General features: G+C 36.0%; 1 protein-coding gene and 1 long non-coding RNA gene across 4 annotated transcripts in view; one reads left to right on the top strand and one right to left on the bottom strand.

Annotated features, from left to right (window-relative positions):
- Positions 1-19,639, bottom strand: part of LOC135740439 (uncharacterized) — a 193,977-nt gene extending 174,338 nt beyond the window's left edge. For both annotated transcript variants that reach the window (XR_010529184.2, XR_010529185.1), the window contains exons 1-2: positions 19,355-19,639; positions 17,412-17,605 (exon numbers count right to left, since the gene is read on the bottom strand). This is a non-coding gene — a long non-coding RNA (uncharacterized lncRNA). The remainder of the gene's footprint in view (positions 1-17,411; positions 17,606-19,354) is intronic.
- alcama (activated leukocyte cell adhesion molecule a) overlaps positions 18,743-22,123 on the top strand; it is an 81,119-nt gene continuing 77,738 nt past the window's right edge. For both annotated transcript variants that reach the window (XM_065258793.2, XM_065258785.2), the window contains exon 1: positions 18,743-18,989. In XM_065258793.2, the coding sequence (XP_065114865.1) occupies positions 18,932-18,989 (58 nt within the window). In that variant the 5' untranslated portion in view covers positions 18,743-18,931. The remainder of the gene's footprint in view (positions 18,990-22,123) is intronic.

The following is a 22,123-nucleotide window of genomic DNA, read 5'->3' on the forward strand; positions in this document are numbered from 1 at the left end:
AATTGTAAAAAATCGTACCTGTTATAAAATATATATTCTCTATAGAATCAGCTATGTCTGTCTCTCTCCCAAGGGTTTTTTCCCCTTCTAGGACTTTTCCCACTGGGTTTTTCTCCTCGGGTTTTTTTCAACCCCTGGGGAGTTTGCTGACATTGACTTACAGTAACTTAGCACCCTCTTATATACGTTACATTATTACTACGCTCGTAATGTAAGGCTTCTCAGTTTTTTTTGGGGGGGGGGGGGGTATCCAATACTCTCAGTACTTGAGTAAGTGTTACCATTTGATCTCCATTTAATCTCATTGCTGTTTGGAAGAAAAGAATAAGATATTAAAGAGGTTGATTTCCTAAGGGACATTTTAGAGGGTAAAAAGAAATATGCTGATAGAAGGTACCAAAGGTTTAAAGGACCTTGCAGGGTCCCAACACGTCAATACGTTGTGGTGCTTCGATCAGCATTAAACACAAAGCCCACTGGTTCTTGCTTTGGAGCCAAACATCACTCAAGATTAATCCTCTTTAAAATTTTCAGCGATGACATAATTGTGGCAGCTTTGACCACGATATAGACCCAACAGAAGGATTAAATGCTTTACTGACAGTGATAGACATAGCAGCTACAGTAATATGAGATTTGATGTTGTGAGATTTTTAAGGAATTATTAAGGAAATATTGTTAATATCTAATTTGTTTCTACTAGACAACAACAAGATTAAATAGAGTAAAAATGACATGAAGACTTTCGACTTATATCTCCTAGCTATTCTTCTGCAAAAAGAACACATCTCACATCTGTCTCCATTAGAGTTTCAGATGTCAACAATATCTCAAACAGATGTCACTGTCTGGGCACAGATATACTCAAGAGATACCAAATACCATGTGCCAAGATACCCACATTTTTTTTTCTTTTTGGAAATGAACTCTTACATTTTTTCAATAATCACAATATTTAAAGCATAACTGTCTCATGTCTATTTTATTTATCCGCAACTAAATCAACCTCTGAACAATAATTGTATCCCCTGGGATGTCTTATACATTTGCGGGAAATAGGATTTTGGTCACAGATCAGAAGGCATAAAATTCACTTTTATTTCTGGCATTGAAATTGTTGAAGTTTGAGGTCATTTCAATGAAAATGTTGAAAATAAAGTGAGGATTAACCTTGAATGCTCATGGAAACACTGTAGCTATTATTATCAGCCTAACAGGGGCTTTAAAACACCCACATGAGCTTCCTAATAAGACTTTAATGAGCCTATTAAACTCTCCACATTATGCTTATAAATTGTGCTATATTATAATCTAAATCGTCGGTATATGAATTAATCTGAGGTTAAATGTTTATCCATACAGTACAGAAATCAAAGCATCTCAGGTTTTTCTCAGAAATTCACACATTCACTTTATTTAGCCTGCTAAACTAAATACTGTATGCCAGTGTTCACGTTTCATTGGAATCTGGTGATTCAATAGCTTAACTTTAATGAATCACAGATTGGGTTTCTAGCACTAATAAATTACTCAAATTAAACTTTAATAAATGCTATTCAGGGCAGAAAAGACAAAACTGCGAACAATCATCTCTCAGCAACCAAGCTGTTACATCTGTAAGACGTCTGACAGCTACCTGTGTTCGCATGGTAAAGCATCTTGTACATCCACCTCCATTAGTCTGATAATTACATTCATTGTCTACAGAGACATTCATTTCATTCGAGATGACTTTGGGTCTGTGATGTATACTCGAAAATATTAATTTTTGTCCGCACTTACGCAAAACCCAAACTCTTTCCCTCTTTTCTCCAATTAGCCTCATGTTCTTGCCAGCAGTTAACAAGTTTAATACTGCAATGTCTTTGAATGCATGGGTATTAGCTCAATTAATCTCTTTAAAGTTTGCCTGAATATAATATTAGCTATTTTTGGAGGGTTTGTAAGAAGTGCTGCAAGTCTAAAAAGGAAAAAATATGACACGCATCCCAAATTAAGTCTGAATTCAGACTCTTAACTCAAAAGTTTGGCTTTCAAAACCACCAGGTCAAAACTCTTTACATAATATGCATTACAAAACGTACTCTCTTCAGCAACTGATAACCAGCCATAATAATGTCCCCTGAGTAAAATGTACCCTGTAAACAAACTTTGCATAGTAAACCAAAAACTCTCATGGCAATAAATCGCTTTTTATCACTTGAAAAGTTCCTAACCTCAGCTGTCAGTAACATCACTAAAAGAAAAAGCCTGTCGCCAAATTATTATGCCGTTGCACATGCAGCTGCGGTGAGCATTTTCCTGAATTAGGCGTTAATGTACATCATTTTTATATACGACTTTTCTTGTTTTTCTTTTTTATTTTAAGACACACTTTAAAGCACTTCAGTCAATGCGACACCAGTTGTAAGAGCTTTAATGCAGAAAGTAAGTGCACAGCTGTCTCACAGACCACTCGACTTCTAAACTCAGATGCATAAAATCTGCAGAGCGAAAAGATCTGATTGTTGATAAGTACTTCACATTCATCTGTCAGCTGTTTGTATTGTAGAGGCTAAATTAATCACCTTATATTAACATGATACAGGCTGCTAAGATCGGTTTACTTTTGCATTACATAGATGGAAATTGTTTTCTATTCTAAAGAAATTATTTTTTGGAATAAATCAAATATTTGCACATTTAAACCAGGCCCAAAACCACATGATTTTCGGATGTCCCAGGTAAAAGATAGCCATCTTGGTTACTGTTTGACTAATGGCACAAAATTTGGGTCATTTTTACTATATATATGGAGTACATTTTTATTATACATTTTGAATATATAATGGTTTGACATTTTAGATAAAATAATGAACTCCCAATTCTCAAGCATAAAAAATTTGCTTTTAGCACAAAATTACAATAAAAGTAAAAACTTAAAAAAAATTACTTTGGTTTCATCAGATGATGCAATTTTCGGAGCTGCAAACCAACTTCTGAAATGAAAAACTATTAAATTATTCAAAGTTTTCTAGTCTCCATCTCTTTAAATAACTCCTAAAAGCCAGTTCTCTAATGTTATTAACTTCTAGATAAACCAAACAACACAAATATAACTAATGGTTGGCAATGAAACAGACAAGCAATACATTAGGATTGTGAAAAACATGCAAAAATGTTTGCTGACATGCCAGGCGCTATTATGTCTCTTAGGCTGCATTAACACTGGCACAAAAAAAATTGGATTTAGTGCTCACATCTGACACAGATTGGATATTGCTGCACATGTTTAAACACAAAATACTTACAGAGATCCGATTTTTCCTATCCGATCTGAGTTACTTCCAAATGTGGATTTTTATCAGAAACATATCAGATATCCAGACAAACCCGACTGCGTCTAACTGACAACATAAAAAAAATATATTTTTAGTCGGTGGATATTCATTATGAAATATTACCTTTCAATCTATTGGGTTTTTGCAGGCCTTAAAAAGTCTTAAATCAGAGCAGCAAGTCTTAATTCCTTTTAATCATGGCATTACATTAGGTAAGTTATTGTTTATTTCTTGCATTTCATATAGAGTGAAGAAAAGTGTACATTGTGGTTAAAATGAGATTTTCTAAACACTAATTGAACAGTGCACACTTGATGGGGTTGTGTGCTGTTTTGTCTGTCAGTCATCTGTGGAAGCAAAGTTTAAAGTATGACGTCTGCCCAATATTTGGTCTTTACGTTGGATTTTGACATTGGATTTACGTTGGATTTTGACGTTGGATTTACGTTGGATTTTGACGTTGGATTTTGACGTTGGATTTTGACGTTGGATTTATGTTGGATTTTTGACGTTGTATTTTGATGTTGTATTTATGTTGGATTTACGTTGAATTTTGACGTTGGATTTACATTGGATTTTGACGTTGGATTTATGTTGGATTTTTGACGTTGGATTTTGACGTTGGATTTATGTTGGATTTACGTTGAATTTTGACGTTGGATTTACGTTGGATTTTGACGTTGGATTTTGATGTTGGATTTTGATGTTGGATTTTGATGTTGGATTTTGATGTTGGATTTACGTTGGATTTTGATGTTGAATTTACGTTGGATTTTGATGTTGGATTTACGTTGGATTTAGATGTTGGATTTACGTTGGATTTACATTGGATTTTGACGTTGGATTTTGACATTGGATTTACGTTGGATTTACGTTGGATTTTGACGTTGGATTTTGATGTTGGATTACGTTGGATTTTGACGTTGGATTTTGACAATGGATTTACATTGGATTTTTTGTTGGATTTTGACGTTGGATTTACGTTGGATTTTGACGTTGGATTTTGACGTTGGATTTACATTGGATTTTGACGTTGGATTTTGACGTTGGATTTACATTGGATTTTGACGTTGGATTTACGTTGGATTTTGTTGTTGGATTTACATTGGATTTTGATGTTGGATTTTGACGTTGGATCAACGAATTTACACAAGTATGTGTAAACTGGCAGGACAAAAAAATTGGATATGGTCAAAAGATCGGATCTGTGCATTAAGACTTGAAGTGTAAATGCAGCCTAATATCAGATTAAACTCATTGTTGGACAAGGGGCTAGATGCGGTCACTCAGAATTTTTCCTCATAATAGTGAAAACAACTGGAAACACTCTTATACATAATCGTAGAGACAAGAGTTAGGCATCTTTAAAACAATAAATTGCCTATTTTTATTCATATGTAAACACTCACAATAACAACACGTCAAAAACAGGGTGTGCTTTCAACTGTCTAAGTTTCCATTAATGACTTTCTGAAACACATCACAAAAAAGAACCGCCATGCTATTTGTGATAATATTTGAGTAGTTTCAAAGTTGAATACTCATGATAACTCATTAAACAATGCAATGTTTTAAATTGGTATGGTTTTACCATCATGCATGAATCAAGTTGATCTGGTTTGGATGTTTCCCTAATGCTATATGCATCTCTAGGTAGTAATTCTTCTGGAATCTGGATTGCATGTTTCATTTAGTTTTTTTTAAATCCATACCCTGTTTTACAAGAAACCATAGCAGATGGATGTTAAAGGTTCTTTATGTAAACGTTCATCCAAAAATGGTTCTTCTGTGAGGCACCTTTATTTTTAATGAACATATAGACGCAATGTTGTCAAACTTTCCCGGGTATAAGAAGTGACTTTATAAAACTATGCAGACACGGAACAACAAATATGATTTACTAACTAAAATAAACTCTCTTGGGTCTTGTCAGAGTCTACATGGGCTTTGATTACAGTGACTTTGGCACTTAGACTATGTGTTCTCGTTCTTTTCACAGTTAAGTCAGAATCTGTCAGAATCAACTTTCATTATCTCTCTTGTTTACACTGTGTTCTTCAGCTGGGTGTATCTATTGCTACCATCATTTATACACTGAAAGTTTAGTCTTTTGAGATTGAACACAACATTCCCCTCTCATTATTCTGTCAATATACTGCTCTGTGCACTTGGTTCAGCAGTAGATATTGAATATATTTATATTTTATGCTTCCAGGAATATGTAGTTTATGTACTGAAACAATATCAAAACCCAACCATTCATATTTTATATATAAAGGATGTATTCATTACTTGGCCCTTACTGTGAAAGAATGGCAAGTGGGTGGGTGCAACAATGGCATATTGAGTTAATTACAGTAGAAGACAAAGAAATCGTGTTGTTAGAGCGATATAATAACGTCAAGCCACAGGGGATCATAACTGATTCAAACACACTCTGCATCTGATTTCCTACTTGCCGAACAAGTGAAGCTCATCATTGCTTGCAGACATAACAAGATCTTTTCTTGTGCGGTTCAGGGTTCGAAACACAGCCCATCAGTCACCCAAATAGGATGAACAGACAAAAGCTCCTTATCCTTTTATTTTTTCCCAAGTGTAAATTATAAATGTGACATGGGTGCCTGGAACATTTCACTTAAAATCTAAAACGGCAAAATGGTGTTATCAGAAACACTTTTTCGAAGGATACTGCAGGAAAAGAGAGATCTATTTTGGTTCTCGGAAATGCTTTAGTTTGTTGCTGGGAGAAAAAGTAAAGTCCCCAGAGGTAACAAAAAGCCTTTATTACTGCCAATCTTCACCTACATGCGCCTCAAAAGATGTCAAGATCCAAACCCTTTGCTCATGATACAGAAAAGATCAAACATGAAGTGTTTAAAGCAGAGGGATGGGATGGGAGGGGGAAGGACGTTGGGTTGCGATGCATTAACACGTCTGGAGATTTCCACACACATGGAAGAGCTCTGTTGTCTGGGAAACACATCCTCCGTTGCATCGCTGTCTGTCAGTGATGGTAAATAGCAGAATGCCAAATCATTATGCTTTAGGGACAATATTATTTGCCAATATCGCATAATGTGTTTTTTTAAAGAAAATGACAAAATAAAATGCTGTCCCTTATGAGCCATGACTTGCAATCCTACCTCCAAAAAAAACCCTTCTACATTAACAAATTGTGCGTTTTTTAAGAGGTGGATTGAATTCGTACACTCTTATTCATACGTTTTTGTACAATTTGCTTTTGTCAAAGTTCTTCCCTGCACTTTAAATAAATCCTTGTTGCACTTAAATTTGACTAGTTGACTAGTAAGCAGTGGCTAAATTATAAAAAATAAAGTTGAATTAGCTTAAATTATTTAAACTTTATTTTTATAATTTATAGCAACTCCTCATTAGACAATAAAGCTAAAGGTGACATAGAATGATTAAACGGGTATTTATCCTTGTTCTGTGATGTGACATGTAGACATTTTTTTTGGGGGGGGGGGTCTGTAATGCCTTAGAAGCTTCCTAAAAACCTCTCTCAGATAGCTCTATTAGGATGGGGGATTTTAAACAAGTGATCCGATTTTTCCTATCCGATCTGAGTTACTTCCAAATGTGGATTTTTATCAGATACATATCAGATATTCAGACAAACCCGACTGCGTCTAACTGACAACATAAAAAATATATATTTTAAGTCGGTGGATATTCATTATGAAATATTACCTTTCAATCTATTGGGTTTTTGCAGGCCTTAAAAAGTCTTAAATCAGAGCAGCAAGTCTTAATTCCTTTTAATCATGGCATTACATTAGGTAAGTTATTGTTTATTTCTTGCATTTCATATAGAGTGAAGAAAAGTGTACATTGTGGTTAAAATGAGGTTTTGCAACTTTTTGGCTCCCGCTACTGGCTTAACTTGCAATCTCATTACTGATTGGCTGACTTTGCTGCCACTCAAAAAATGTAGCCAATTATTTTAAAGTGGAGGGGCAGTTAGATGCCTGTGATGTCATAAGCATCCGTTTTTCAGATTGGGCCGTTTTCTGGGTGACATTTCTAAAATAGGAATTTCTATGAGACTGAGATGTTTAGCATGTCTAGCACTTTTTGTATGTTTGTGAATGCGGGTAGACAACCATTATTCAACAAAGACAAGGTAAAAATGTTTTTTCATTCTCTGTCCCCTTAAAACTAATTGTAAATTCAAGTTGATTTAACTTTAAAACTTAAGTGCAACAAAGATTTTTTTACAGTGGGGTATAGGGGCGTGGTTTGGGGTTTTGGTGGGGTTTCATAAATGTTTTTTCTTTCTAAGTGTATTTTTCTGCACAATTCACTTCATACAAATGCATTCGAATTCACCACATCGTAAAATACGTACAAATTTCCGTGAGATCAGGTTGGCTATATCTTTCAAATATGCCACATTTACAAATTAAGCACTGCGATAACCAAATTAAAATTTTTGTCTAAACTCCCTTTAATTTACGGGCACCAGATTGTCTGCCTCTATCTTTCACCAGCCTCTTTTCTCTCTGTAACTTCTTTACCCCTAACATCAAAGCATAGCCCCGAAAAATTTATTTTCGTTCCACCACATTTCATCTTGTTGCATGCATGCTAATTCTGTATAGGTGTAGTGAAGTTTCTGGAGCCCGGAGGCTGCACCTGCAGCTGAGGTGACAGCAGGTGCATGGCAAAATCATCAGATGATCTCTGAATCCCCTTTGTTTTCAAAGCAAATGTGAAACATTCCAAGCTCCGAAGTAACTGGCTCGTGACATTTCTGTAATAAGCCTCTTGACGGGAAAACGTTATCTGCTGAAATGCTTATGACAAAGGCAAAAGCTAGAAAAGAGCATTCGAGTGGATTCACACACATTAGATAGAGTTAACTGTATTAAAGGCATCACTTAGAGACCATTACTCAAACCAAATGAGGATCAAATACGGCAAAAAGGATATCGTGATTCTATTCGAACAGGATCACAGTGCATTGCGAACACATTGTGATTGGCATTCCCAGACGATTGCACTATAATCGCAGCACATATCTGATCAATTTAATAACTTTTTAACAAGCTATTTCTGACAACAATGCTGTGCCCAAGAATCATTTTGACCAAATGTGAGAAAATTAATGGAGTTCTGTGTTAATTGAATACAAAATTATTGTATTCTGTGTCTTGGGATGTGCAATTTTAGCACTATTAGCATCAAATAGCATTTTTTAAATTGATGTGAACAATTGATAAAGTAACACCTAAACCGAGACCAAGTCATGACCAAGACCAAGACAGGCCGAGACTAAGACAAGACCAAGACTTTGAAGGGTGGAGACCAAGACAGGCCGAGACCAAGTCAAGACCAAGACCAGTGAAATAAAATTTAGATTCCTCTTCGTCTGAGAACGAGATGAGACAGAGTAAAAATGCGGTCGATTCCGAGACAAGACCAAGACCTTTAAAAAATTGCAAAGACTGATCTCGAGTACTACAACAGTAAAAGGAATCCTATAATATAATGACACTTGAACTCGCGCGATTCACGAGAGTCACTGCGCAATGTACGTTAGGCAACCAACGTTCACTAAGATAAAACTCTCTTATGAATCGCGTGAGTCCAATATGGCGTCGTTACTGGAAGCTTAGTTTTTAAAGTTTACAAAGTTTGAAATATGCACAATTTTCATACAAAATCATATTTATTACCTGAAGAAGACCTTTATTACCTCTGTGAAGGATGAATGCACTTTTTGGGGCTTTAAAGTCAGAAGTTGTTCCCTGATCCCTGTTTTCCACAATTATAAAGCTTGAAAGAGCAAAGACATTTACTAAAATAACTCCAAATGTGCTCATCTGAAAGATGATGGACATATGAATCTTGGATTGCTTGAGGGTGAGTAAATCATGAGGTAATTTGTCTGAAATATTGCTTTAAAGTAAAAGCGATCCACAAACACTTCACAGTTTTACTTCGGTCAGACAGAAGGTGCCGCACCAAACTCACACCAATGTTGCTATGTTAGACTGTTGATGTTAAACAAAGAAATGTTATAGGGACAAACCCAGTCATTGGGTTATAAGTTGTTTTAGCCCAAAATGCTTGGTTGTTTCAACCCATGATTGGGTCAAATTTGGACATTTTCTAGGTTAAGTATTTTGAGAGTCTGCAAAATGCATCAGGGATGTCCAAACGGTGTCCTGCAGAATTTAGCTGAAACTTCCCTTAACATACCTGCCTGAAAGTTAAAGCTGTGTCCGAAATCTCATACTGTGACAGTAATTAGACGAAGACTGTAAAAAAAAATTTGCTGCCTTAACATTTTTTGTTAAATCAACTCAGATTTATGAGTCATGTCAACAGAAATTAGTTGTCACAACTTATAAAATATAGTTGAGAAAAGTCATTTATAAGTTATAACAACTCACTTGTAGTTATAACAACTCATCTTTAGTCAAGATAAATAATAGTAAGTTGTAATGACTTGTAAATCCAAGTTGATTCAACAAAAAATTTTAAGGTATTTTTTACAGTATACTAATCGATCATTAAAACGATAGGTACTATATAGTATGAATATGGATAGTATGAATGAATTCGGACGTACTACAGTACATCCGCCATGTTGATACATCACATGACACACGTCATCATAACAAGAAGTTACCCATTAAAGGCGTTCTAAGCGAATCTGCGAGACGTTAGTTTTTGTTGACGTTTGAATTGTTTTCAAACAGACGGAGCGTAGCTAACTCCTCCCCCTCCCCCTCCCTTCCGTGCTTTCATGAATTTGGACCCCCAAATCCTTCTTGTCGTTTATTGGTTGAAACACTTTGTTATGGTTTCTGTTTGTAGGTTTGGCCACTATGTTGTTATTGCCGTTTGTGAAGCCGGGGCTGTCTACAGAGATCGCGTTTTTTTACAGTTTGATCAGCAGACAGGCAGCAAGCAGATAGTGAGGAGATGTTTGCTGTATGTAACAAAAAATGTTTTATGGTCTAAAACGCGTCAATTCGCTTAGAGCACCTTTAACTGGAATAACGTTAAACACATGCAATTTAACCACAAGGAATAGCTGTTTAATATATGTATTTGCATTTGAAATATGTATTCTTCTTCTTCTTTAGTGGATAACTCCTTTCCCGGGGATCACAGGATCTTGCCGGAAGTAGTATGTCATCCGGTTACTTTTCGCCTGTACTGTCTTTGGAATAGGCTACTTTGAATTCGAGTATACTACTCGCCTCGCCTACAACTTTTCGCTTATTATAGTATTTGATTTGGGTTTAAGCAAAACTCTGCAAGAGCAGGATTAGACACCCCTGCCATACATGGAAGAAAAATACAAATGAAAATACACGCCCATGGCTTTTTGTGACCAATTTCCAATTTTATAGACATCAAACCTAAAAGAAATTCGAATTTGGAGCAAAAACACGTTGCTTGAGCAACACCTGGCAGAGTCTTTTCTTGTTTCTAAAGATGTGTTGACACACAGGTCATAATTGAAAATGAAACGGTATGAACTTTCATCCACAGTGGAGGTATTGAGGGAGATAATGTGGTTTATCTCTAGCACAAGCAATAGCACGGGTCATTCAGTATTGTATTCTGTATTGCCCACATTAAATAATGGCTCTTGTATGCACCACTTGCTGGCCTCTAAGCGATGCTTTGCACACATAATTATGTAATCATCTTGGCCGCTGAAAGCCTAGGATAGAACTGACAATTGGAACCATCGTAATCACCCAGCCGATTCTTTCCCAGCACCTTGTTTTCGATAAGCATCAATCTCAACCGTGGAGCCACGACAAACACCCAGAAACTTTCTACAGATCAAAACTCATCACAATAGACTAGAGGAAGGCAAACTTTTGTTTTGAGTCTAAAAACGGAAAATCAATTAATCTATTCAACATTTAGGATTAATAGCTGCAAAGTGGACCAAATTGAATTAAGAGAAATAAACATACTGCAAATTCCCTGAGCCATGAAATGTACGGTTCGTTGACTTAATAGATTGAAATGATGGTTTATAATTTGTTGTCATCCATTACAAAGTGATTAGGTACCCATTTTCTTCAAAGGTTTGCGGTAGTTGTTGGCTTTTTTCAATATTCTGTGCTCACAACCTATTACATACAATGAAAAGACTTCAAAACAAAACCTTGACTTTTGCTCAAAGCCCACAAATTTTTCAAGGTGCAGACTAATAGCAATGAACTTTCAGATGAGGTTTCTATCTTTACGCTCTGACACGAAATTGGGTATGTTTCTTAGGCACAGATTAAGTGTCCAATAAGTCAGGTTTAAATTGCATTTGTCATTGGTGGCTAGTCATTGAAAATCCTTTTTAGTCTTGGACTGGGTATAAATTTGGTCGGTTAAATCAATCCAATAGGAAAATGTAGAGCAATAGTCGCACATGGAACTGAAGGAGATCTAAAGGAAGACGCAATAAAATAAGTTGAGGGAATGTTTAAATAAAACAGATCTACAGTGTGTATATAATCCTTATAAACCTTTTTGAAGTTCGACTTGCAGATATATTCTTCTCATGCAACCGGCTGGTGTTTTAGTTTAAAGTCCTAAATCGTTTTGATGTGTATGGCCACAATTGTTTCCTTGCAAAGTGGCTAAAAGTCTTTAAATATAAAACATAATGATTATTTCCCATGGTAGCTGAACTCTTTAAATATAAAAAATAATGATTATTTACCATAGTACCGGGAGTGAACTTAGAAAACCCCTATACCCTTACACTTTAAAGACTGTGAGATCATTACTTTTAGGATTAAAGTAAGAATTAATGTTTGGTTCATTATTTTTTATTACAGCTTATTGTAGTGCAGACTGCAGAACAATTACCATAAACATTAAAGTCTAGGCTAAAAAAGATTGTTCATGAAGTCTAAAAGGAAAATTTGGATTTAACAAAAGCGCAAAAAAATAAAATAAAACATGAACTATAAATGATGAATGAATAAAAGTAATTGCATTAAATTACTCCCTTCACCACACAACACATATTTAATACCTCTTAATACCTAATCATGCAGTTAAGCATGAGATTTGTTCAATTTTCTGTATGACCATCACTAATAACTGTTTGAATCCTGTATACTGGCAGGTATAATTATGAATTGCATGACTTTATTATAAAAAATACGATTTCTTTTTAATAGGCCTCCAACAGCTTTCCAATGAATTGCTCTTAGTGCATACGCACGTCATGCCAGGTGCAGTGACATAAACACAAGAGATTAGACTTAGAAAATCTGCATAAACATTTATTTTCTCGTCTACTGCCCACATTTGTCACTCAAACAGCAAACTCCACAAATCAATTGTATAACGTCAATTGTTTTTCTCAGCAACGGCAAGGTTTGCCTACTATGCCAAATGAGTCAATAACCTCATATTGTAACAATCAATCTTGTGTTTAACTGACATTTACTTTATTGGCAAACAAAGAAGCATGTAGTTATGAGGCCAACCCAAGCTTATTTGATGAGAGGACTCTTTGCCCTTGCCTAAGGGAAGTTAACAAGAACTAAAAACAGAAAGGAAAAGCATCAACATTAGCAGCCAGATACTCCACAAATACATTTGTATGTCACAGGTGTGAACACGAATGAATGAGGTTTCACGATTTGGCCTGATTTTAGCTCAACTTATTCTCTCGCAAACAAAATGGAACAAACTTAATAAATAAATCTACCGCGAATCAACAATAGCCAAATGTCTAAATCATTCATAAAAGTAATTAATCATAGAAAATACAAACATACTATAGTACATGGTTTAATATTAAGTGCCAGATTTACTAACAGTTTGCGCCAGTGTAAATGCCTCATTTGCTGTTATAAATCTACTGTTGGGATTTAGTAAAGATGCACGGTAAAAAATACATATGCATTTGTTGGAGTTATTTACGAGAGGAAAGTATTTAAAGTATTTCGTTTGCGCTCATCAATTTAGTGGTATTTGCAACGCCTATCAAAAAGCATGCTTAAACCCTATGCTAATTTGCGCTGCTTTTGCTTTTCTGGTCATATGAAAATTTGATTTTTTTTACATTTTTGGAAATGTTTTTTGATGTGCTTCTTGTTAGTAAATCCCACGCAGAAATTTTCACTCCCATCTGTGCTTTAAAAAAAATGGACTCTAGCACACTAATAGATTGCCGTAGGGATGACATATTTTATAGGCAAACCTGATTGTAAGCAGGACACTGGTTCCCTTGCAAAAAAGCCCATTATTTTTTACCATAGACTTGTATATCACAAAAAAATAAGATCTGTGTTTAACAAAAGTTTATGATTTTTGTCCAACAAGTTAATCTTCACAGATGAGTGTAACTTTCATGAATTTTTATATTTCAAGTAAACACACTTACACTTCAAAATTCATAAAATTTTTATTAATCTGTGAAGATTAACTTTTTGGACAAAACTTGTAAGGCCTGGTTTCACAGACAAGGCTTAACTAAAGCCAGGACTAGGCCTTAGTTAAATTAAGATGTTTATTTTTATAAATATGCCTTATAAAAATATGTTACCGTGGTGTATCTTAAGATAAATCAATGGCACTGGCATATTTTAAGCACTTTATTTTCAGTTGAGACATGTGTTTTAGTCTAGGACTAGCCTTAAGACTTGTCTTTGAACCCTTTTTGCGAGTGTCCCGGTTGGCCTACAAAAATACATCATCCTTGCGGCACTCAATTTAGTAAATCTGGCACTAAAGCTGCAATCTGTAACTTTAGCCTCTCTATTGACATCTCTGTTTGAAACATAAAATTGCAGGTTATAATTTAAGTACTGTACTTATCATACTTATCTTGTTTTAAAAACAACTGACATTTTCTCACAAAATCTGACCCGACTGCTCCACTTATAACTAATCATTGTTATAAGCTTATCATTGTGAATTGGGGTAAGAAGGCAGTTTTAAAAGTGCCGTTTTTCGTGAGCCAATTTTTCAAACTTTAGTTGGTGTGTGAGTTGCTGTAAGAATAATACCTGTAAAATTATAAAGCTCAAAGTTCAATGCCAAGCGATATATTTTCTTTAACAGAATTCGCTTTTTAAGAACTACAGAGAACGGCTGGTTTGCACTAAAGCCCTCTACTTCCCAGTTAGGCCCTGTCCCAAATGGCGCACTTCATGTGGACTTTCGGTCTCATGGCCTTAAATTCGGTGTGCTCGCTTTGTCTATCAGCACCCTTGATGTAGTCTTCTTCACTTTACCAACCCAGAAGTCCTTGCCAAAAGAGCAATTAGACGACGGATGGAAGGAGTTCACACTGTTGGGCAACTTCTCTTCCTATTTCTGGCATGACCCTAGAGTCGGTCCCAAATAACGACTCCGGTGCGCCCTTGTGTACTCGCGTCAAGGGTCCCTAAGGTCTGCACTACATGATGTCATCAAAGTGTGCACTCTGAGGAAGTCCACAAGTCCGGTGTGTGCCATTTGCGACAATATTCAGAATTTTTGACTAACCCCGCCTACAGGAATATGCCAAAAAAGGTTGCGACCTTGTTGTTCTTCCACGGAGAAGAAGAAGAGTTGCGTTAGTAGAGTGTTTTTGTCACCATGCCATCGAGACGCTGTTGTTTCCATCCCAGAATGTTTGGCCTTTTCTGAGGCAGCTTCCTCAATCTGGCGTGACCTTTCCGGACAACGTGCGCTAAGCTGCCGTCGTCGAATCACAACACACTGTACTACAGTAGCTACACAATCAGACTTCTTGTTACTTTTAACCCTAAATTGTTACAGATTGCAGATTCAATCTGTTAAAAACCAAGTCCTGAAAGTTTGTGATTGTTAGCCCAGAAATCAGGCTGCTGAGAACGAGCATATCTTGTATTAAAAATGCAGGACATAAATTATAAATGCTGCTAGACTTGGTTGGAGAACGGCTGTAGACTGCAAAGGCCAGACAGATAATTAATCTTCCATTCGTTAAGTCTTGAGGACAGATAAGAAGTCCTTTGTATTATCCCATATTACACTTTCCTTGTTAAAACTCAGTGGGACCAAGGCTTAACAAAAGACTTAACATTCCAACTAAATCGCATCCTGTAGTTCAGCTGTTTCTTCACGATAAAGCTATAAAAAAAAAATGCTTCCATAAACAAACAAACGTTTACTTCGATAATGAAAATGCATCTAGGGTCTAATAGACAGGTGAACCTCGACAAAAACATGCTGAGCAGTTTCGGCACAATGACACAATTCCCCTCCAAAAAATACATTTTTACAGTATGGCAACAGCCTTTTAACTGCTTCAATCAGTCACGCTTCCACAGTTGTATTTGGTTTATGACTTTGTCATCTTGCGAGTGCGCTGCAGATGATAGATGGATATTGCTAAACACTTTTTCAGCTCCGTGGTCTGTTCCCCTTGTCGGAAATGAAGTCTGTTTTGAAAGTATACACTTTTACAGCAGCGGTTGGACATGAAACAACCAAACCGATTGAGTGCTGAATTGGACTGACAGTTTAAAGAAAATATCTGACGAAGGGTCCAAATCCGGGCACGTATCGCCTTTCTCGGTTCAAAGTGAACCCATGGTGTTAAATTTTTTTCCCAGGATAATTAAAAGACTTATAAGTGTTTTAACTTGTATGAATACTGTATGTGCACATCTGCTTATGCAATGTAGAGCTCACATTGTGATTGTGATTTAAACAAGTAGCAGTAGGAAGTGAGATTACGGAATATATTAGCCAAGGGGAGGCGCTGTTTCTTTGGTTTCACTCCAAATAGGTGATACCCTACTACACTAAACTGATAGCCTCAAATAGTTAAACTTATTGCTCATTTGGAATAAGCTAAAAATTGCATTTTTAAAGTTAGAGTCTACCCAACAACGTTTATTATTGGTCTTGTAAAGTTAAATTAAGCTTATATTTAAAATGTCATTTTTTTAACTGGAGGGTCCGCTACGATCCCTCATCGGCTCCAATAAACAAATATAAGAAAGTAGTCTTCATTAAACACAAAACACAGCTCCAGAGCTTATGATCATTTAATGCAGATAATTAATGTTGATGCAATAACACTTAAGGGCTCTCTCCCAGGGCTATTTAAGTAAGACGGTCAGAAAGTTATTTATAATAAAACTGCTGCAATAAAAATTGACATTGAAGAGTCTGTAAGCGAAACATGATTATTTTCCTGGTTTATTAACAATGCACTTAAATAATAATTTTTCCATGTTCAAGTTCAACAAGAAAGCAACAATGAGACCAAACCAAAAGTGGCCCCAAACTTTATACCGGAACAGCTTGGAATGTCACAACTGCTGTTATTTTTCTTTTCTGGTATATGTTGAATCTTATATTTTAAAATAAAACCATTATCGACACAACTCAGTATGTGAAAATTTCAAGAATAGAAATAAAAATGTTGTGCTTTATTAAAAATAAAGTTATTTCTGATATTCCTGTTTTATATTGCTAAGTGCAGACAATAATTCAAAAATAACCTGCTGCAGTTTTAGGAGTCATTAGGTTTCATTCATTTTGAAATGGAGTGTGACAGCTTTCTATTCTCAAAGGGTCTCAATCAAACAAATAGGGTGGAAACTGGGAGGATGCGGATGAACACAGATTTTATTTAGTTCTGTGTGATTTTATGTACTTGATTCACAAAACATCTGAAGTGTGGTAGAAATCACAGCAATAAACTCTATTAGGCATTGAACTACTGGGTTTAATGATCTTCTTTGTCATGCCATTATCAATTAAATTGCACGATGTATGGTTAGATTTAAGGGAAAATGTCTTAACGTTTGTGCATACGTCTGTAACCTATCATATTTTTTACATGCTACCATTCACATTATTATTTCCGAAGCAAGCAAAACAAGCAAACTAAATACAGTTTACTTTGAACATATATGGAAGAACATATATCCCTGTATTGGTTTGTTAAACGTATTGCGTTTTCCTTCTTTACATGTGATATTATCTGACAATAATATTTAGGCCTAACGTTACCATGGTATTGGATGACTATCATGTTATTACCATAAACCTGCAAAATTACACTTTTCGTGTTTTGTTGTACCATCATTGTCTTACCTAGTAGAGCATAGTCGCCTCACATGACATCATATGGCAGGTGTTGAAAGTGAAGCTCTTCGTTGGCAAGAAGATAGGAAACATTTTTGTGTTTGTTTAGGTAGGCTAATATTCCACTTCATCAAGCTCCATTTTTTGAATTGAGGGGCGGGGATGTGCTGTTCCTGGACCTCCAATAAGCATTGAGGGACCTCCTATAAAGCACAAAAATATAAATTGGGGGGGGGGTCCCCTGATTTTTTATTTCGTTGGCCCAAAGAAGACAACATATTGTTATACTGTAGCTTTTAAAATTATTATTTTTCTTCTTACTGAAACTGTTGACTGTAACTCCTCATAGAACTTTCAAGCTACATCCACCAAACTTTCCACAAGTCACTGTTCAGACTGATCTGAATTGGGTTACCAAAAACAGACGATGCCAAAATACCCACGTACTTTGCGGGGTCTGAGGATTTCATAGAAACATGTGGGTTGCCATATTTAAAGGGGCTGGAATGCTCTGTAAGAACATACCTTAAAATGATACATACCTTGCCCTATACACTATGGTAAAGGGAATGCACATGAAACTGTGCTTATCTTACTATGGTAAATTGTATATAATTATATAATTCATACTGACAAGCAGCCTATGGAGTATCATCATTGGCAAGGGATCACACTTACGGAATTCTTATGTGGCATTCACACCAGATGCCGAATTTGGCAGATATTTGCGCTGTGATTAAAATTGACGATCAAACTGTCAAAATTCTTGGACGGGGACCCCCATAATCTCTGACATAATTCGAACACTGTCAAGTTCCATTTAGTTCTTTGTCTTGTAAAGTTTTTTGTTAAAAGGTTTATGGTTGAGAAAACCTGTTCAAAAAGACTGAGAAATCGCACCAAACATATTTTTGTACATAATATGATTCAATATGGTTATTGAACTCTAAAAAAAAATTTAATCAAAGAAGTGAATCATTCACATCGTTTTGCTAATAATCCCTGAATTAATTAACGAGTTATAACTTAATTAATGCTAATTCAACTAATGAGTAAACAATGAATACATAAGGTCATTTGCTTGTTCTAATAAAATTAGTCGACATTATGTATCAATGGTCTAGAGCACTTATTTGAACACTAACGAATCAGGCATCAAACGACAATTTTATATATCAGGCACTTATTAATGAAACATTCCTACAAAATCCAGATCGCTAAAGTCAGACCTTCCCAGTGCAGACAGCGTAGCCACTGAGCTTCACAACGAGGAGGAAGGCGTGACACTGGGGGCGGGGCTGGAGGCGTGGCGTAAAACCAACTCTCGTGAGTCCTGACTCGCTAGTAGCAGTGTTTGTCCAGAGTCCAGACTTCACCTGCGTGCTCTACTTACAGCAGTGTGTCCAATCCTTTCATCGTATCCAATCAGATCTGTCTCAATTCAACAACTCAAATCGTCTACAGTTTTTGAGATTCTCTTCGGACATCAGAGGTGACTGTATAAAGAAGATTCCGCGTTTTCTTTAAGGATGCAGCCGGTTTTCTACCTTTTCGGTGCCTTCATGGGAGTCCTGGTGTTTTCTCCAGGTACGTATGTGGACATTTACAATGAACATACTGTATGCCAATCTCATATTCTTCTTTAAAGATGGGTGGCATAATCCTTAAGTTTTAACAGGTTTCTTTCCATAGTGACCATCATTAGATTTTTGTCAGGGATTTTTTTTATCAGGGAACATCATCAACAAGTGATCATAGAAACTCGAATTTTATCGCAAATACACTTTATCGTTTTTATAACGAGTTTATAACTAAAGATTAGATACCTGTGTTCGCCTCACATATTTAAATCCCCGGCAAGCGGAGACTGTAACGCCTTAAATCAAACTTTTAAGGTCTCCGTGAAAATAGTGTTTTGATTTCTAGTTAGAAGGGAAATACTGATGACTCACCACAGTCACCGGCGTCGTAATTTTGTGTTACGTTGTGTTGTGCTTAGTTTCGCTTAGGTGCATCACTGTTTTTCCCGTGTGAATCCCCATCATGCGTCAGTTTTAAACAGAAACTAAACACGTGACTGCGTTTGTTGTCATGGGTGGCTGTCATGCCACATACACCATCCGGGCATGTTAATATGTCATAAAAGTCTATGAATGTAAATGCCGAAATGCGCGTGAACGCAGATGCCCGGCTAGACTCCATCGTCTTTGAGCTCGTGATCGAGTGCGGTGTGTGTGTGTGTGTATGTGAACGGGCGCATGTATGTGAGCGCGAGGTTGCGGAGCTGGAAGGCGTTGTGTTAATATGATCAGTCATTTGACTGGTGTATGGTTTTGTCACAGTCACCTGATGTATTTGTCAAAACTGAGATGGGTGATTTTTATTTGTCTTCCACATGAAAAAATACCGCAGTATACTTGGGTATTTACTATAGTACATCTAGTTTTAAATTAATATGGTGTAGTCATTACTACATTTTGTTAATGAATACTGTGGTATTTATTAACTATAGTTAAATCATAAACTGTAGTAAATAATACTATAGTACACTAATATTTTTATGATAAGGTACATGAACCCGTATCTAGGAGTTATAATGCAATTTACTATAGTAAATACTAAAGTATAATACGGTATTTTTCATGTGGGTTTATAACGTGTTTTGTAACTTCGGAGATAGCGACTGCTGAATTACCATTATAATTTTTGCTCTGGAGTGATGATCTACAAAAAATGTGCAGATTGTGCTGCCCCTACTTTCCTTTTGGCTCATGTAGTAAAACCAAATGTATGGTATAGATCACACTACACAAAAATATTTAATTATTATTACTATATATATATATATATATATATATATATATATAGATAGATAGATAGATATAGATATAGATATATTAGATATATAGACAGAGATATATATTTGATTGAAGTGTTGATTGAAAGGCACTGTTTGTGCTGTTTTGTGATGTCAGGATATTTTGTTTTTGCCAAAAGTCGGAAATGGAAAATTTCAAAATCAGCTGTCACATGGCAGAAAAATAGATATCATGTGATATTTAAAAAAACAGTAGGGTTTATTGTAATGTATTTATAATCAAATTTATCATAAGAAGGTGCTTACTGAATGGGAAGATTCTCTTGAGGCTTTTGTTTGCTTAGTTAGTCAGATCTGACATGAGAATGGGTGTGGCTGTAGCATCACCCAAGAATATTTTTGGTATTTTCCAGTGTAATTTCCAAATGAGGGAATATGACATAAAGACATTTTAGTAATCAGGTATGTTTGCATATATCTTACCTCCTTACTCTGTAAGTTAAGGTAATTTCAAAGGTTATTCCCATCTCTAAACACAGACAGACACAAGAAAGTCATTTAACTCAAACGGTATTTATTAGCCATTTTAACTGTTTTGCTCTTTTGTTTGTGTTGGAAAAAGGTCAGTTTTTCTGAAAAGAATCATACACGTTTACATGCATGCATAAGAATTTGTCATCTTTGTGAGCTCAAAGGCTGGATGTTCACCTAATGTCTTTTATATTCAGAAAAACTCAATTTCATGCAGGTTTCTGAATACATTATTATAACCTGGCTGATGAAACATTTCATTTTGGTTGAGAATGTTTCCTCTTATGTAAGGATGGGATATGTTGAAAGCATTGTGATTAATAGACTGAGTAAAATCTACTATCAGTAGCGTGCATAATAAGACTTCATAAATCATTATTATGTCAAATTTAGTAACATGACATTGAGCATTTATTAAGGGTGCATTGTGAAAGGCTCTGCAGGGCATTTCCGGAAACGATTTCACATGACGTCCTTTGGAAAGCTTGTGGAAAGGTTTTTCTAATCGCAGCTTCGGTATACGTCACTGAATTTCCAAAATGTTCAGTGATGTCACTCTTGCTCATATGGCATTTGAGTGACTGACTGCTAAATAAGGAACTGAAAATAATAAGAGACAAACAGATCTTCTTTGTTTAGCACTAGATGGAAAACCATGGCATTTTTGATCACTTAGGCATTTAACCAAAGAGTTTTGTTCATGCATCCATGGTCTTGTGTGGGGTGATAAAATATTTTGACGTTGTTTATAGGCAGGCAGTGTTTTAGCTGAGCTGAGCAGTTCCACTTAGATCATGTCAGATAAAAGATTTCATTCCTATTTGCATATCCATTCGGTTTAAGCCTGACTATGGAATTGCTTCAGCATGAACCGATGGCAGCATATGGTTAAAGCTAATTTTACAGCTCTGAGGCTTTGTTGCCACATGAGAGGTGGGGAAAGACAAAGATGTTGAAAGCATAAGTGAGGGATCGTGTTTTTATGTTGTAAAATGATTGTGGGCATTACGCTAAGTTATTGGAAACAGATTTGGAGTAGACAGACATTTAAGCCTTTAGTATGTGCTTTTGACCATCCGAGTAAATTGGTTTGAGTGCCGGGGCCATTATGTCATCATTTATTCATATTTAAATTCCCTCCCAACCACTCACGCCTGAATGAACACGCACATGCTCTTGCAGGCTTTTACAGTAAATTACTCGGGCCATGTGTTGCACCAATCATATTGTTACCCATAAACCCCATCCCCATACACAAACACATTCGTTATCTCATCTGGTGTCCTTCTTGTCCATCATGTGCACTTTCATTTGCTAATGGATTAATCAGACAGATGCTAAGAAGGCTGGCTCGCCGTCTTCACGGTCCACA

This window comes from Paramisgurnus dabryanus, chromosome 10, assembly GCF_030506205.2.
Source record: "Paramisgurnus dabryanus chromosome 10, PD_genome_1.1, whole genome shotgun sequence".
Taxonomy (NCBI): Eukaryota; Metazoa; Chordata; class Actinopteri; order Cypriniformes; family Cobitidae; genus Paramisgurnus; species Paramisgurnus dabryanus.